This window comes from Macaca mulatta, chromosome 12, assembly GCF_049350105.2.
Source record: "Macaca mulatta isolate MMU2019108-1 chromosome 12, T2T-MMU8v2.0, whole genome shotgun sequence".
NCBI lineage: Eukaryota > Metazoa > Chordata > Mammalia > Primates > Cercopithecidae > Macaca > Macaca mulatta.
The window spans coordinates 69,865,818-69,883,677 of record NC_133417.1 but is presented as its reverse complement, the minus strand read 5'-3'; the positions used below and the strand labels follow the sequence as shown (position 1 = coordinate 69,883,677).

At 35.6% G+C, this 17,860-nt stretch overlaps 1 protein-coding gene and 1 long non-coding RNA gene across 10 annotated transcripts in view; one reads left to right on the top strand and one right to left on the bottom strand.

Moving 5' to 3' along the window:
* Positions 1 to 17,860, bottom strand: part of LOC106992600 (uncharacterized) — a 103,986-nt gene that overhangs the window by 14,700 nt on the left and 71,426 nt on the right. The window contains exons 3-4 of one of the 3 annotated variants that reach the window (XR_013401873.1): positions 10,268 to 10,355; positions 5,498 to 5,604 (exon numbers count right to left, since the gene is read on the bottom strand). This is a non-coding gene — a long non-coding RNA (uncharacterized LOC106992600). Of the gene's footprint in view, positions 1 to 217; positions 835 to 5,497; positions 5,605 to 10,267; positions 10,356 to 17,860 lie in introns of those variants that run through there. The other 2 variants (XR_013401872.1, XR_003721275.2) reach the window with 2 other exon arrangements.
* Positions 297 to 17,860, top strand: part of SLC38A11 (solute carrier family 38 member 11) — a 56,777-nt gene continuing 39,213 nt past the window's right edge. For 3 of the 7 annotated variants that reach the window (XM_028830781.2, XM_015110267.3, XM_077956599.1), the window contains exons 1-6: positions 309 to 730; positions 1,195 to 1,309; positions 3,167 to 3,241; positions 10,212 to 10,346; positions 11,297 to 11,362; positions 16,489 to 16,595. In XM_028830781.2, coding sequence (XP_028686614.1) covers positions 635 to 730; positions 1,195 to 1,309; positions 3,167 to 3,241; positions 10,212 to 10,346; positions 11,297 to 11,362; positions 16,489 to 16,595 — 594 coding nt within the window. In that variant the 5' untranslated portion in view covers positions 309 to 634. Of the gene's footprint in view, positions 731 to 1,194; positions 1,310 to 3,166; positions 3,242 to 10,211; positions 10,347 to 11,296; positions 11,363 to 16,488; positions 16,596 to 17,860 lie in introns of all 7 variants that reach the window. The other 4 variants (XM_015110266.3, XM_001098784.5, XM_077956598.1 and 1 more) reach the window with 4 other exon arrangements.

The window sequence follows — 17,860 nt, the reverse complement described above, 5'->3', positions numbered from 1 at the left end:
AAGCGTTTGACCAAAGCATGCTCAGTAGTCAAGTTTGCTAAAACCCTAGGAAAGTTTTTTGTTTTGCTATTCATTTTCTTATGAGTCTTTCCATTTCCATTTACAATAAAAGTCCCAAATTTTCACCCGTCGTCTCTGCCGTTGAAAAGGTGTAGCGAGGAGGAGATGCTAATAGGGAAGATGTCCCACGGGCCCAAGGGTGCTTCTGCGCTCTTACCTGGGTTTCGGACCCAGCAAAGGCGCAGCTAATTTAGGAACGAGCTGCAACGAGGCGGTCATAACTCTGTGCAATCTAGGCAGGGCAGCGTGGGTGGAACCAGTTGTCCTCTGCAGCTTCGGGGAAGAGTAGCTCTCCCTGTTCTCTGAGGAAGGCGGGGGTGTGGAGGCGGGAGGCGGGGAGACAGGGCAGCCCGGATCAGAAACATCCTGCAGCATCTCCGCATCCGGAGGAAAACTATATTTGGGCGAACTCCGGTGGAAAAGTGCCCCAAGCTGTCACAGCTTAGAGATCTTGGGGCTGCAGCCCTCGCGGCCTGCCGACGGGGCAGACGGCGCCGGTGGAACTGGCTCCCTGCAGCTCTGCGGCGGCGCGCGGACCTCGGCTGTGTGCGAGGTGGCAGAGGAGGCTGGCGGGATGCGAGCCGGACCTCGGCGCCAGCATCTTCTACCTCCTCAGGACAACCGCGCAGCCATGGGCTACCAGAGGCAGGACCCTGTCATCCCACCGCAGGTAAAACTAGCGACTGGGCGTTCTGAAGCCAGTTTTCCGGAAATTTCATTCACCTTGCAACAGGTCAGGTCACCTACCTTCACCCGGGCTCTTGGTTTAGCACCGCGAAAAGTTCTCTGGGAGAAAAAGTTTTGCCTTAATCTGACTTTGTTTTTTTTTCCTTAGCAGGCAATTTAATTTCACACAATCACATCACCGAATTCCTAACAGATCCTGTACTTAGCAGCTGGGGCAGCTGTAATCTGGAAATTTTAGGGTGGAGTTAGCTTACCAAGCTCTGTTGAATTACTAGCCATTATTGTTATTCTTTATTACTGTTATCCTGGCATTATTTTATTTTCATTAGTGACATTACTTATTATTACTAGAAATATCGTGCTAGTATCCTGCATTACATATTTGTTACTTTTCTAATTTTCTGAGCTAGTATTTGCTTATAATTGCTATTTTATCTATTAAAATAGAGAGATCTAGATGACAGAGAAACCCTTGTTTCTGAACATGAGTATAAAGAGAAAACCTGTCAGTCTGCTGCTCTTTTTAATGTTGTCAACTCGATTATAGGATCTGGTATAATAGGTAAGTGTATGTTGTTTTGGTTTCAATTTTAAGTGAAAGGGCAAAATTTAAGACTCGCTATGCTGCTAGTGTTCATTAATTATTTTTAAAGAAAAAAAGACTTAAATAAGAAAATTGGAAATTTTCTTCCATAAAAGCCTTCCTTTTTTTCTAGTGTAACTGTATGTGTGCGTGCCTTTTATGCTGAAGATGGGGCTGTCATTCACACTGCTTCCACAGTTAAGAGCATCTTCCACGTGTAGTAGATTAAGGTGAAACTGCATATGGGCGGTGCTGAATCTTTTTTCTGTAGGCTGTGTGGTTGATTGTTAATGTTACCTAATGTATTTTTTTCCACTTACTGAAGGGTCCATCATTATTTGAATCATCTTTCTTTAACCTTATAGAAGTATAAAACTTCCAGATATTTGTAAATGTTAGAGGTGAAAAGTTTAATATGAAAACATACCAATCTTATGAAAAATTAAATTCATACATTCTTTACCTATCTATACAATGTTAAATTTTAAAGTACAAAATTATTACAATATATTAATTTTAAATATCATTTAGTCAACAATGCAAATTTGTTCATTGAAAATGCATATAATTTTCCTAGCAAAGGAGCCATAAAATCAGAATTAAAAGAAATAAATAGCTCAGATTTTCCCATTGTATTAGAAGCAAGGGAAATTGTCTGAAAAAAGTTAAAAGTGTATTGCATTATAGTAATAAAAGCAGCTCTATTTTCAGTGGTTATTATTCTTTTTGGTACCTGAAAACATTCTATCTCAGAAAAGACAAGAAGAAAACAAAATCCTGCAAAATGCAATACTTTTTTGAGAATACAAGGTTTTATAAAGTTGTGACATTTTTGTCTCTGTCATCATCTTCTGAAAATTAAACATTTATCTGGATTGAGCTACTTTTCTTACTCTTGAGTTACTTTTACTTTTCACAAGTTAATATGGTTCCTGATTTTACATTTTTCTATGGATAGTCTTTTTTTTTTCTCCAAATGATACATAAAATGGCATTACCTGAGATAAAGTAGAAGGAAACAGGGAGAAAGGCTTGTTTACAATTCTACCTCCATGTGCAATGAAGGTATGGGCAGCTGTACTTAGAAGAATTCTAGAGCTAATTCCTGATGTGAACATGCTAAGCTAAGCCATGTCAGCAATGCTAAACAGTACCACTGAATCCTGCTCAGCGGCTTGTTTTCTTTTCTTTAAGGGAAAACTTTTCAGAGAATAAAAATCTTGGCTGCAAATATTTTAACTGTGTTTGTTTTAGATATTTTATTGTCCATAATCTAAAGTTGCCCATTTTCCCCAAAGTTACAAGAAATAATTATACGTACCCTTGTCAGCATTATAAAAAAGACTTTCGCCTTCTCATTTTTCTCTCATTTTTTTCCTACATAGTAGCCCCATTTTGACTCCAGAGTCTGTCTGTCTTAATATTCCATAACCCTTCTGTGCTCTTTATTATCCACTCTGCTTTCTTGGCTAGCAGGTAGGAAAGGATTTGAGGTAATGATTTTCCACATATTCCAGGGCTGTGTCACTCTTACCCTGAAGTAAACGTTATTTGTGTGAACTGGCATTTGTTTTTCATTTGCTGCTTTCTAATTCTTATCCCATCACCTCATAAACTTGCTCTCTTGACTTGTCCCTAAGCTAATAACATTTTATTCTGAAATAAGTATTAATGCCTAACATTTAATGTTAATACTGTCCTATGTGCAACTTACAAGTATGTCATATAAGTTTATAAATTGACTTTACCTATTATATGCAGAAATTGAAGGGGGGAGTTTCTGTATTTCTAGCTTTCTTGTTAATGTGAGGGGTGGGGCATTTTATGTTTTTTCAGGATTGCCTTATTCAATGAAGCAAGCTGGGTTTCCTTTGGGAATATTGCTTTTATTCTGGGTTTCATATGTTACAGGTAAAATACTATATAATTTCTTATATCTGCAACTTCAATTGTGCAATAACTACACACACACACACACACACACACACACATGCTGCAGCTGAATTTCCTAGTTAATTAGAAAGTGCATCAAAGAATCCTAAAGAATTTAAGCATTTATGCCTGAGGAGATTTACTTTTCCTACTAATCCTTTAAACAGATTAGAAAAAGTAGAAGAGCATTATATATTACCAAGCCTAAATCCTTTTCATGTGCCTTTTTCACTTTATGCAGAAAGTAGTAGATGGGGAAGTCATTTTAAAGCTTCATTAAGGCTAAGAGAGGACTGTGCTCTGAAAGTGCAGACAGCAGGACTTCGTGGGCAGGTGCATGTGAATGAACAACCTTATTCAGCTGTTGCTTGTAGAGGTAGAACTGAAGTTCTGGTGATCAACCAGCAGGGCTCATCAAGCCTCTCCACCTGGCTTATGCCTGCCCACACTCGCTGCCCGCTACTATCTTTAAATGCAGCAATAAGTTGCTTCTATATCACATCTTCTGTTCTGCTTCCGCTTCTTCATGTAAATAGTTCATTCACACCCACCTTTTGTCACTCTCCCATTTAAATGCAGGGTTTACAACTCAGAATCATCTCCTCTTTTTGCTGTCCTCGTCCCCGCCCTGTCATCCCACCATCTCACCTTATGACAAACACAGCGTCTTTCCTCTGTCTTGGGATCACTGTGAAAGAGGTGGCAATGATCGAAAACAAGCACCACTCAAAGGAGTTGCTGCTGTGGTGGATTAGATGCCCTTTTACCAGCTAGTGAGTGTTGCCCTGAGCCTCAAGGGGGTCTCCTTGCCTCCATGAGGGACCAATGTGCGGTACGGTTGGAGCTCCAGTGCTCCACCACCGCAGTACTTGCTGAGCTCTTTCCCCTGCCCTGTCCTCTCATTCCCCTTCTTCTGGAGTACTTCATCCACAGACCCCTTGCCCGGCAATGTCTGTCTCAGCTCTGCTTCTAGAGATCCTGCCAAGATGCCATCCCTCGTAAAACCTCAGGCTTCCAAGACCTGCCCAACGCTCAGCTATTTTTTCTCAGGCTGACGAAGAGACAGTAAAGCATGAAATCGTTTTCAAATTCAAAGCTAGACAGGCATTGAACTCCCTGCCTTCTTCCTACCCCCCACCCTCAAGACCTAAACTGCTTCTAGTTATTACAGCTCTTTATTTATAACGTAAGCACCTATAATTCTGTGCTTATTAAGAGTTGCTGGTGTTTAAAAATTGCAGTCTACTTATTGGGGCATTTATTACACTAAAAAAAAAAAAATCTGATTCAAGGATTTGTCCCTGTCATTCTTAAATTTCCTGTTTCCCATCAGCACTGACAAATAATCAATTTCCACCATAATCACCATCGTTTATTTAAATGCATTGTAAACATTTACACACATTGTAAACAGGTAGGCAGAAAAAATTTAAAAATATGCATCATCCACGAGTTCAGGACTTGAAGAGAATGAACAGTATGCTAAAGCCAATCATACTATACATGAATAAATCATAATGTGAATAACTTTTTCAACTAATGCCATATATAAACCTATAACAATAACTGTGAGAAGTCCTTTGCAAATTCACATGTTGCAAATTTACTTATTAATGAAAATTACCAACTCATAAATTTACTTGCATGATCCAAATTCTTAAATAACTGATAAAGGATGACCACACAAAATTGAAAAAAATATATAGGCTGATTCATTTTTTTTTCTTAATTAGGCTTTTAAGAGCAAAATCTACATGTAGGGTATAATGTTGAATTTTTCTTTAGATTGGAGCTATAATTAATCACTGGTTTGCCTCTAGAATTATTATTTTGCCTTTTAAGGCCACTAATGAGGTATGTTCAGTAAAACAAGTTTTTCTAAGTTCTGTTTTCATGTTTGTGAAATGCTGGGGAACAAAAAGAATTATGAAAATTTACAACAAATAATTCTAGTTTGCTTTAAGATTTTCAAATTTGTTGATTAATGTAAAATAATTTTTATTGTCTGAGCATACAAAATGATTTAAAAGAAAATTCCTCTGTTAAGTAACATAGATTAATTCATGAAGTTTTTAAAAAGTTGCATATAATATATTTAAAGGGAGATCAAAATATTATAATAATTAATACTTAAGATACCTTAAACTGTTAAGGGAATGTATTTGTAGCCTGTATTTTATAAGCAGATGAAAGCATTTACATTTATTATTGACTAAATTCTTAACACATTCTTACCTTTAAGTGATCATTTTGAACTTTTATTAAATGCTCAGCGTTCTCATCCCAACCATACCCTTCTTCAGCAAGCCTTCATACCATCTTTGAAATTGGCTGCCTCCTCTCTGTGACATAAGTATATAAATTGTTTATAGATTACATAAGAATCAATGAGAATCAAGGAGGAGAATCAATGCCAACTCTGTTGCCAGTAACTTCAGACCTTGGCTAAGCCATTGTAACCAACTGAAGTCTCAATTTTCTCCTCCAAAAAAGTAAAACATGAACATCTACCTCAAAAAGATTTCACATTATGGCTGCATTATTCTCAGCATCTAGCTCATTGATTCTCCTTCTTGGCCAGTGAGCTGCTGCTCAGTTTTCCTGCCTCCAGCATCTGTCTACTTTCTGATCAGTCCTCCATACTGCTGCAGATTATTTTTATAAAACCTCAGGCTGAACTCTGTAAACTCCCCTAATCAAAACATTCTGAGACTCTGTAAGGACAACAACAACAAAATATTGCATGTAAATTCCTTCATAGTTTGGCCATAGTCTGCATTTTTAGTCTCATTCCAATTATATTAACTGCCCTCTCACTCTGTGACCAACAGTCACATGCAGACTTTCTCAGCCATTCCAGAGAATTCTGTTACCCAGGGAGAGAATAAGCTTTCACACCATCTTCCCATTGATAGTCCTCCTGCCTGACATTCCTTTTCTTCTCTACCTGGTGAAACCTTGTTCTTCCTTCAAGGCATTATTCAACTTTTTTGTGAAGCAGTTTCTAATTTTAAGCAAAGGAAGTAGAATTTATTGATATGTCTTTGTGTTTGCAGGATATTTTAAAATCTATTAATACTTCTTAGGGCTGGGCACGGTGGCTCACCCCTGTAATCCCAGCACTTTGAGAGGCCGAGGCACGTGGATCACTTGAGGTCAGAAATTCGAGACCAGCCTGGCCAATATGGTGAAACCCCATCTCTACTAAAAATACAAAAATTAACTGGGCGTAGTGGCTCACATCTGTAGTCTCAGCTACTCAGGAAGCTGAGGCGGCTGAGGCAGGAGAATCGCTTGAACCCGGGAGGCAGAGGTTGCAGTGAGCTGAGATTGCGCCACTGCACTCCAGCCTGGGCAACAGAGTGAGACTCAGTCTCAACAATAAATAAATAAATAAATAAATAAATAAAATTAAATAAATAAAAATGTATTTATTAGGTCATTTATCACATTAAATTGGAATCCAATGGGTAGACATATAGCAATCCTACTATATTGATCATTGATTCATTCAACAAATATATACTGATCACCGGTGTGCCAGATATAGCAATGAGAAACATTATCCCTGCCTTTTTGAAGCTCACAATATAGTCAAGCAGAAAAAAAAACAAAACAAAACATAATTATAGTACTTCATAAAAAATACTATAATAAAAATATGTACGTGACAGAGACTGGCATTTAACCTAGCCTCAAAAGAGCAGGAATGTTCTAGGGAGGAGGAGACACTTCCTCTGCGTATTTATCAAAAAAAAAAAAAAAAAAAAAGTGAGTTAGCAGAGAAAATGGAAGCAGATGGAAAAGTGGGAATGCAAAATGCAACTGAACAAATGATTTAGTCTGGCCAAAGTGCAGGGTTAGTGTTTGCAAATGGAGAGAGGGGAAGTTGGAGAGGTTTGCAAAGGCAGATGGAAAGCCTTTCATGTAATGATAAGCATTACCACTTCCTGAGCTAGATGCTGAGCACAATGCAGCCATAAAGTGAAATCTTTCTGAGGTAAGTGTTCATGTTTTATATAATGTGAAATCTTTCTAAGATAGGTGTTCATGTTTTACTTTGTTGGAGGAGAAAATTGAGACTTCGGTAGGTTAATATGACTTAGCCAAGGTCTGAAGTTACTGGTAACAGAGTTGAGATTTTAATTAAGTGCATGGATTCTGAGGCCAGACTACTAGGGCCTAAGTCCCGATTCTTCTTTTACTACTTCTGTAGAGATCAATTTACTTAACCTTCATGCCCTACTTTTCTCATCTGTTAAATGGTCATGATAGTAGCACCTACCTCTGGTTGTTGTGAAGATTAATTAGTATTTGTAAAGTATTTGGAAAAAGACCTACCAAACAGAAAAGCATTGTGTAAGCATTTGCTAGTAGTTTATGGTTGTTATCATTATTATCTGACTCCAAATACAATAACTTTTCCCACCGTCACATGCAGCTTGTCAAAAATAAGTAGAAATAGCGTAAGTTCCCACTCAGCTTCTAGAAGACAGTAGGCATTGTGGTGGATATTTAAACACCATAATCCTCACACCACTCTTCAAGGGTGCCATATTGCCTTACTTTACAGATGAACTCAAATCTTTCATCTGAGGTCACACAGCTATAAATAATTTTTATCCAAAGGCATTAATGGGTCTCCCTGAAATATTTTAAGCAGAAGACATAATTAGTTTTATAGTAATCTATGGCCAGATCCACCTGGTGGAGGGAGAATGCTCAGAATGTCTTGGTAGGGAGGAGAAATCAAAGGTATCTTGGTTGGGGGCCAGATTGGTGGGTAAAAGAACTATTAGTGGGTTATTTCAGTACTCCAGACAAGAAATTATGAAGTCCAAAGCGCTACCATAAGGCAAGTCAAGATTACAGATTAGGGGCTACATTTGAATATTTCTGATGCAATCGTTAATAGACTTAGTAACCACAGGAATATAGAACGTAATGAAATAAGTTAATGATTAATAAGATAAGTCTGGGGAAATTCTCAAGTTTCTGTTGATACTAATTACAGATTGGAGAAATATGGATAGAGAATCAAATTCCAGAACCAATAACCAAATTAGAATTTATATATTTTAAAAGTAAGATGTCTATGAGATCTTCAAGGCAAAATATTTATTAGGCAGCTAGCTGTAGAAGTCTGAAGTTTTGAAGGGGGTCTGACCTGGAAACACAAATTTAGAGGTTATTAACATCTGAATGAAAATTGCAACCACAGCCTAAGTGAGATCACACTAGTACATCTTGAAGGGTGAGAAAAAAGGCTGGGCGCAGTGACTTACACCTGTAATCCTAGCACTTTGGGAGGCCTAGGCGGGTGGATTACCTGAGGTCAGGAGTTTGAGACCAGCCTGGCCAACGTGGCAAAACTCCGTCTCTGCTAAAAATACAAAAATTAGCCAGGCATGGTGGTCGGCACCTGCAATCCCAGCTGGTCAGGAGGCTGAGGCAGGAGAATTGTTTGAACCCGGGAGGCGGAGGTTGCAGTGAGCCAGGATGGCGCCACTGCACTCCAGTCTGAGTGACAGAGCAAGACTCCATCTCAAAAAAATAAAAAAGTGAGGAAAAAAAAAGTCCCAGAATCCAGGGCTTGAGCAGAGTGAAAGAAACTGGTGAAAAATTGAGTATAAATGACCAAAAAAGTAGGAAGAAAACCACAAGAAAGAGATGTCACAGAGGCCAAAGGAGGATGGTTGAGAAAATAAGGAATGATCAACAACAACAAAAAACAGTGTTCCGAAAGAGCAAATAAGAGTGAGGTCTAGGAGGTATCAATTGGATTTATCAACTTGGAGATCACTGATGCTCTTGTTGAAAGAAGTTTCACTGACCTGAGAGGGAATCAAGGGGAAATCATATTACAATGACTTGCATTTTTATGTATTTCCATATTACTTAATGGATAAAAATGAGAAAGAGAGAAAAGAGAACAAGTATCTCACATTGTGTGTAGCTGTGTACCAAATACAACTGCAGTGTCTTTCTGTAAAAAACATTGAGTTAAATGAAAACAATGAGGGAGACTGTCTTTTCATTATATAATTTCTGTATATATCTATCTTTAACTTCAATTGAAGTTTCTTAAAATGTAATTTTTTTTTTTTTTTTTTTTTTTTGAGACAGAGTCTCACTCTGTTGCCAGGCTGGAGTGAAGTGGCAGGATCTCAGCTCACTGCAGCTTTTGCCTCCTGGATTCGAGCGATTCTCCTGCCTCAGCCTCCCAAGTAGCTGGGACTACAAGTGTGCATCACCACACCTGCCTAATTTTTGTATTTTTAGTAGAGACGGGGTTTCACCATGTTGGCTAGGATGGCCTCGATCTCCTGACTTCGAGATCCAGCCACCTTGGCCTCCCAAAGTGCTGGGATTACAGGTGTGAGCCACTGTGCCAGCCACAAATGTAAATTTCAACAGCAAAATTTCATAGAGTGTCTCTTTCTTAACCATAATAACTATAAAATAAAGTTACTAATTTTATTATATTATAAAACAAATGCTCTGACTCTCCTAAATGTATTATTTTCTAAATGCTACCACACCTTTAATTCTCAGTCTTCACACATTGAATACCTATGAAATATTTGATTACCTACATACCTACAATTGAGCCTCAACCTGATGATATTTGCTGCATTGGTTACATCAGGAAAGTAAAATGGAACACTGGCAGTTTGACTTGAGTCTGTTTTCTTTTCTGCCCTATTCTTTGCATGGGTATGTTAAGTATATATTTGCATCTTGATTGAAAAATATGTAACTGGAAACATTACTGTTTCATAAAAGGTAATGTTTTATGAAAAGAAAGCCTGGCTCTGCTAGTACTGTAACATTAAATTAAATGCTTCTTTAAAATTTCCCTTTTTCTCAATGGTAATTAAGTTAAAGCATGAAAAATATTTGTATTACGTGTAATCTGACATTTATTTAATTGATATTATTGCCATAGACTTTTCCCTCATTTTATTGATAAAAGGAGGGGCCCTCTCCGGAACAGACACCTACCAGTCTTTGGTCAATAAAACCTTCGGCTTTCCAGGGTATATTCTCCTCTCTGTTCTTCAGTTTTTGTATCCTTTTATAGGTAAGTTGACTGTGAAGATAAATATTGCAATTATGTGCATAAGCATATGGTCATTTCTGAATAAAATACTTTTAATAGTCTTTAAAGAATATCATTATAGCAGTTGAAATCTTTTCCAAATTAAATATTTACTTCTTTAACCATTTTCTTCCTTACTTTCTGGTCCTTTTGATTTATTTTCTATTTCTTTTAAATAAAATGAGGGTTATTTTCACTGAGTTAATGTTTGGGCTTTCTGTACTTGGTAAAAAATGGAATGATCTAGAATAAAGAGTGAATAAGAGAAATAACACATTTCTTATAAGGCTTAATACTTAAAAAAAAAAATGCTAAGGATTTGTGGAAGCCATGTACTAGGCCAATGTGCTATTTAAAGTTTATACCATAATGGTGAGAATGTCACCTAACACTTCTTGAAAAATGAAATGTTAATATTCGCCAATGGCCAAATTGACTTCATTTTTAAAAATCAGTACTATGGAAGGTATTGTTCAAACCACTAGTTCCATATGTCTCCACAGAAAGCTAAGAATATATTTCCCAAAAAAGTCTTACTTTTTCAATGGAGGGGATATTTTAGTGCCTTCAAAGTTTTCTATTATTATTCCCCACTTTACGCAGTACATGTGTTCCTGAAAAGAGGTTTGGAAACTGAACTTTAACAACAAAATAAATTGCATTTTTAATAACTAGCAGAACTTGCTACTTAAAGGTATTCTGAGATGAATCAACCTGTAAAGAGAAAATCCTTTTTTAATACAAATTGATACTCTGCCATAGATCTGTTGTCCAGTTATCTTTAAAGTTGTCCAAATGGGTAATCATAATATACATTTGAAAGGAGTAGGGTAATGCCAATGTTTGGGAAGTAATAAGTGATTGCTTTCAAATTATTTAGGATGAAATATGTGATGGCTTATTGATGACTCTTATTTTAATTATGTTTTTAGCGATGATAAGTTACAATATAATAGCTGGAGATACTTTGAGCAAAGTTTTTCAAAGAATCCCAGGAGGTAAGTCAAAATAAAAATTGGGAGGATTTAAATATATTTATTTATATAGTTATTTATAGTTAACATGGTTCATAATAATTTATAAATAAAAAATTTGAAAGTGAAATTATTGGATTACTTCAGGTATCTCACAATTTCCGTGATCCATTTTGATTTTAAAGTTCAGATCTGCTTTTATACATAATTTAGTTCTTATTTAGCCGTTTGAAAAAATGTTTTTACTATTTATATACTTAGAATACTTTATCTTTTAAATTTTTTATGCTTCATATCACCAGCTCTCTGGGCTAATATTTTTTCATGTACTATTTAAACTATGTGATTTCTTAAATAAGCAAGCAGACTATTTTACTCATTATTTGTATTAAGGTATAATTTAATAGAGTAAAATTAACCCTTTAAAATCTATATTCTGTGGCCAGGCATGTTGGCTCACGCCTATAATCCCAGCACTTTGGGAGGCAGAAGAGGGTGGATCGCTTGAGCTCAGTAGTTCAAGACCAGCCTGGGCAACATAGTGAAACCTCATCTCTACAAAAAGTACAAACATTAGCAGGACATGGTATCTGCACCTGTGGTTCCTGCTACTTCGGAGGCTGAGGTGGGAGGATCACTTGAGCCCAGGAGGTGGAGGCTGCAGAGAGCTGTGATCATGCCAATGCCCTGCAGGTTGGGCAACAGAGTGAGACCCTGTCTCAAAAAAACAAACAAACAAACAAACAAAAAAACCCCAAAACCTATATTCTGTGAGTTTTGACAAAGGCATATAGTCATATAACCACGTCTGCAATCAAAATACAGAACAACAAGCCAGGCACAGTAGCGTGCACCTGTAGTCCCAGCTACTCCAGACACTGAAGCAGAAGGATTGCTTGAGCCCAGGAGTGTGAACCACATACAGAGAGTCTGTCTCTAAAAATAATAAAAATAATGCAGAACAATTCCATCACTCCCTCCAGTTTCCCCCATTTCTCTTTGTTGTCAAACCCTAATCTCCAGCTCCCCCTGCCAACCTCCTGATGAGATTTCTCTCCCTATAGTTTTGCTTTCTTCAGAATGCCAGGTAAATGACATCATACCATATGTAGCTTTTTTGAGTCTGGCTTCTTTTATTTAGAAAGGTGTATTTGAGATTCAGCTGTGTCTTTAGATATATCAGTAGTTTGCTCTTTTTAACAAATTATTTCTGAGAAGCATTTCATTTTATGGATGTACAATAGTGTATCTATCACCCAGTTGAGGGACATTTGTGTTATTTCCAGTTTAGGGTAATTGCAAAAAAGCCAGTGTGAACATTCTCAAGTAGACCTTTTCAACATATTGCTACAACTCCACTCCCTGTTCAACTTTTCACTATGTGATAGCTTTTAGAATAATTCAGAGATCATGTGTCTTTTTGCTTTGAAGAGCTTCTCATCCAAGCTACATAATCCCTCTTTCATTGTGACACTCTCTCTAGTTGCTATTACAGTTGAGGAGATTGATGCAAAAACACCTTTCCTCTTAGTGCTTGAATCACTCATTTTAGAGACATACAAAACAAAACGAAACAAAATCTAGAGCCAGAAAGTACACCTATTCCTCACACATGGTTTAGTGGAACTTGAGATCATGGAGACATAGCTGTCAAATCACAGACTCACTAATGACCAGCTGTGTGACCTTGAGAAGGTTAGTTGTCCTCTCCGAGTTCCAGTTTCCTCATCTCTAAATTATGAATCAGAATATCATCTGCTTCATAGAATAGTTGTGTGAAGCAAAAGAGGTGAGACAGGTAGTTCCTAGCACACAGTAGACTTACCCAGTACTGTTAGTCATGATTTTTGTTACCCTGAACTGTCTGTAGCTTCTGTGCCAGCCCCCAAACTCCAAAGCATGAATGCATAAGCTGAGGCCACGTAAGTGGGTAGAATGCTAAGGGAAAGTGGTCAGAATATAATACAAGACATACGATATAATCTAAATTATGTAAATTTTCTATTTGCATAAACAAGTAAGAAAAAATAAGAAAGAAATACTTTTATGTATAAACTGTGGTTATCGTTTAATCATGAGATCCATGGGATTTTTGTGGCGGTTTTTCTGTGTTATTTTTCAAGGTTTTTCTTAAGGGTTTTTCTTCTCTGTTTTTTGTTTTTGTTTCTGTTTTTGTTTTTTTTGAGACAGGGTCTCACTATGTCACCCAGGCTAGAGTGCAATGGCATAATTGGCTCACTGTAGTCTTGACCTCCCGGGTTCAGGTGATCCTTCCACCTCAGCCTCCCAAGTAGCTGGGATTACAGGTGCACACCACCATGCCCGGTTTTGTAGAGATGGGGTTTTGCTATGTTGCCCAGGCTTGTCTCGAACTCCTGAGCTCAAACGATCTACCCACCTCAGCCTCCCAAAGTGTTGGGATTATAGGCATAAGCCATCTCACCTGACCTCTAAAGTTTTTCAAAAGAGAATTACTAATTTAAAAATATATTTTATTACTGTATTTTCCTATTCAAAAAGTAGCACCGATTTATTGGAAAAATATTAGAAAACACAGACAAGCAAAATGGAGAAAATAGAAAAGACTAATAATCTCTTCCTCTTGGGACAACCAGGTGGTAACCATCCTTTCAACCCCCTCCTGTTTTTCCTCTTCCTTCCATCCTTCCTTTTATCTTTTAATGTATACTTTCAGAGTTTTAAGAATACATGTAATTTCAGATATTCGTAAGAATAATATAACGTCATACATCTTGTTCTGTAGCACGCTTCTTTCTCTTAGTAATATTTTAAGAACATATTCTCATATCAAAACATAAATATATAAATGCTTTAATGCAAGTTCAGTATTCTGTACAGTACCTACTGTACAGTTAGAGTGGCCATAATTAATTTAACTTCCCTTGATAGAAACATTTTGATTGTTAATTTTTATTGATTTTTAATTATACAAGCAATGTATGTATAACACTCTTCATAAAAACAAAACATTATAGAACAGGCTAATGGTCCCTTGAAGCCCTCTTCCAGGTTATCAATTTTGTAATCATCAAAAATGATTTTTAAAAATGTAGGTCATGTGGCAAGGAACACAACTTTATTCTTACAGCATCTTCACCCTTTTGGGGTGTGACAGTTTATAATGTTCACTCTGTTTGTATATCTTGTGAGGCATAATATTATGCCAGAGTATTTTTAGAAGCAGATACTATAAAATTCTTATCAAAGTTCTATTTTTATTCTGAAATACATCACTAATAAATTGGCAAGTAGGCAATTGCTTATACTTTTCTCTGGTAGCCAAAACCTTAGCTCTTGATATAAGTCAAAGTAACAAGAAATGTTGGGAAAAAAAAATAGTATGTTTACATGCTTTTAAATTTTTACAAAAATTTTATTTTCAAAAATTTCAATTTTCACCTTTCTTTACTGTTGTTTAAACATTTAAAATGCATACTTGGTTGCATTTTTGATAGGTCCATTTAGGTAATAGATCTCATCATTAGATCATTAGTGAAAAACATCCTTTATGCAAATGGGATCCTCAGTTATTAGGCTCCTACCTGTTGATCACAGCAGTCTGTGTCAGCGTTTATCTAGCCCTTCACTTTGCCAGTGAAGCAAAAGGTGTAAAGAGTAAATAGAAATAGATACACAAATAATTTGGTTCAAATTATGTTCACCACAAATATGTAAATAGTGAGTTCAGGGATTTTGGAATTGATTTTCCTGTTTTGTTTCAATTCTTAATTTTATAATGACTAGTTATGGCTGAGTTCAAGTATTCCATTAATATTAATAATTAAATATTCCATTCCATATATATAATATATATGTACACACATACACATATATACACATCATATACATATATATACACATATAGAAAATACTAATAATCTATTAACCATATATATAATACATATATGTGGTAAAAACCTATGTCATTTTGAAATTTCTTTCTTGAAACTTTCTTGTAAGTTTATTAGCCATCTAAGAAAATTAGTGTCATTGTTTAGGATAACAGCTTTTATTTTCTTACCACAGTCATTCACTTATTTAAGACTGGATCTCTGTAGACTTTAGACTATGCAGAAATTGATGCACAATGACTTGGTACCACTGAAGACATTGCAACAATATAATGACATGATCTCTGAGTGAAATTTAATATGAGCTCAAAATTTAAACAGTAGTGTCTTCATTGAAATAGATATATAGCTCCTTAAGTGACTATTTTAATTAGCACACCTTTAAAAATATATAAATCCTTGTATGTTTCATTTTAGATTTAAAACTTCTGTTTATATTTGATTATACAAACAACACATATAATTATATATGTTATATATGATATATTATATATTAATTTATATGTTGTATATTAATATATAATGTATATTATATATTTATAATCACACAAATATAATTATATTATATTATATATATATGATTTTCGATATATATAATTTTCTATTTGTATTTGACCATAGCCAAGAATCTGCCACATCTACCAGTTACAGCAGCTTCCCTGTGACTTTTGCCCTATCCAGTATGTTGCTTCTGCCAATCAGGGAAACCACTTTTTTCTTGACAAAAGTATAGAAATATATTAAATATTTTTATCTAAATCTTTATTTTGGAAATTTTGTTAAAGTATTACTGTCCAAGTCTCTTGCATACAGAAAAACAAACAAACAAACAAACAAACAAAAAAACCTTAGAAAATGCAGCATCCACCTATAGCTTACTTTCTACCTGAAGGATTTCGTCATTAAAGGGTTTTGGGCAGGGAATGACATAATGTTTTTTACCTTAGAAAAGGAATTCTGTAGTTTCTGGGTTAACAGTATACCGTAAGAAGACAAAGGAAGGCAGAAGCATGAAAACTGGTAAGGAGGCTAGTAAAATAATTTCAGTGTGAAATATTATAACATCATTTGAAGTATAAGTCATCCTGAAGTTTTTTTGTATTTGTGTTGTGATTTATTTTTATTTTTACATGGTTTTATGGAGAGTATTAACTCAAAATCATTGTCATTGAGGTAGTATTTATGTTTAAGTAATGTTTATAATTAAATGCTGGGCTATTTAGTGTGTCACCAATGTGTTACTTATACCTGTAATATTTAATATTTATTGTGTTTTAGTTGATCCTGAAAACGTATTTATTGGTCGCCACTTCATTATTGGGCTTTCCACAGTTACCTTTACTCTGCCTTTATCCTTGTACCGAAATATAGCGAAGCTTGGAAAGGTAATTTTTACATTTTAAATTGTCATAGAAAAGTACCTTGTTGCCTGCAGTAAGCTACTGTCTACTTGACAAAGTTCTTAATGACAGTATTCATCTTTAGTTTCTTCTAGTTTATTTAATGGTTATGCTAGAGTAAACTGTTTGAATCATTAGTTTGTGAGAACTGATGGTTAAATAGTTGATGAGTATGAACTAAATATATTCTTCCTTTTTCTTTTTTAAGGTAGATACCCTGATGTCAGACAACACATTTTAAATTTAGAAAATAAAAATAACTATATTTAAAGCAAATCTAATTTATTGGAAAAGTGTTCCATCTTTTGTGTAGGTAGTTTAAACAATTTAAAATTAAGAAGCAACAATGAATCACTTCAATGGCTTAAAATATATTTATTTGTAAATTACAATGTCTATTGTGCTTATTTTTCATCCAGTGAATTTGATTTTCAATGTGTTGATTGGTCAATTTTTGAGAATTTTGCCAATATTTATGATTCGTATTACTAAAGAGGAATACTGAACTCTTCTAATGGAAACAATTAAATAATTATTCAGTTCACTACAGATACTCATTTGCACTTACTCTCAAGGAATATTTGTATTTTACCCAAAATACTATTGGTACTATGTCTACATAATGCCAAACATTCTGACAAGATATTTTTTTAAAGAGTTATTTATATAATATTTTTATATTCTATTTTGAAAAATCCAACATTTGACTGAATTTTACTTTTCACTGTGATGTTTGATGTTGTGTATCCAGTTATGAAGTTCATCCTTCCAGGTAGAGCTGAGGGTAGACATAATATATCAGAGTATTCTGACCATCCCTAATAGCCATCCAGAAACAAACAAGTCTGTATCAAAACATGCCTTTTTGTGAATTATATAAAATGTTTGAACTATTTTCCGTTTCACATATTCAGTGTACACATAAATGTTAACTTCTGAGCAGAGAGCGAGGCGTTCATAAAAGGAAGGCTATTCACATTCTGTCATATTATTAATACCTGGGCATTTTTTCCTAAATCCCCCTTAAAAGTGTCATATTGAGATAGCTAAATAAATCGCTCAATGAGCAAAGCAGAGTGGTTAGGAGCCCTAATCTGCAGTCAGGCTGCTTGTATCTGAGTTCCCTCTCTGCCACGTTCCAGCTGTGTCACCTTGGGGATGTTGTTTAATCTCTCTCTCCCTCAGAAGATAAGCCAATTCCTAATAGAAACTTCTTTCTAGTTAAAAATTAACAACTTAGAAAACAAGGT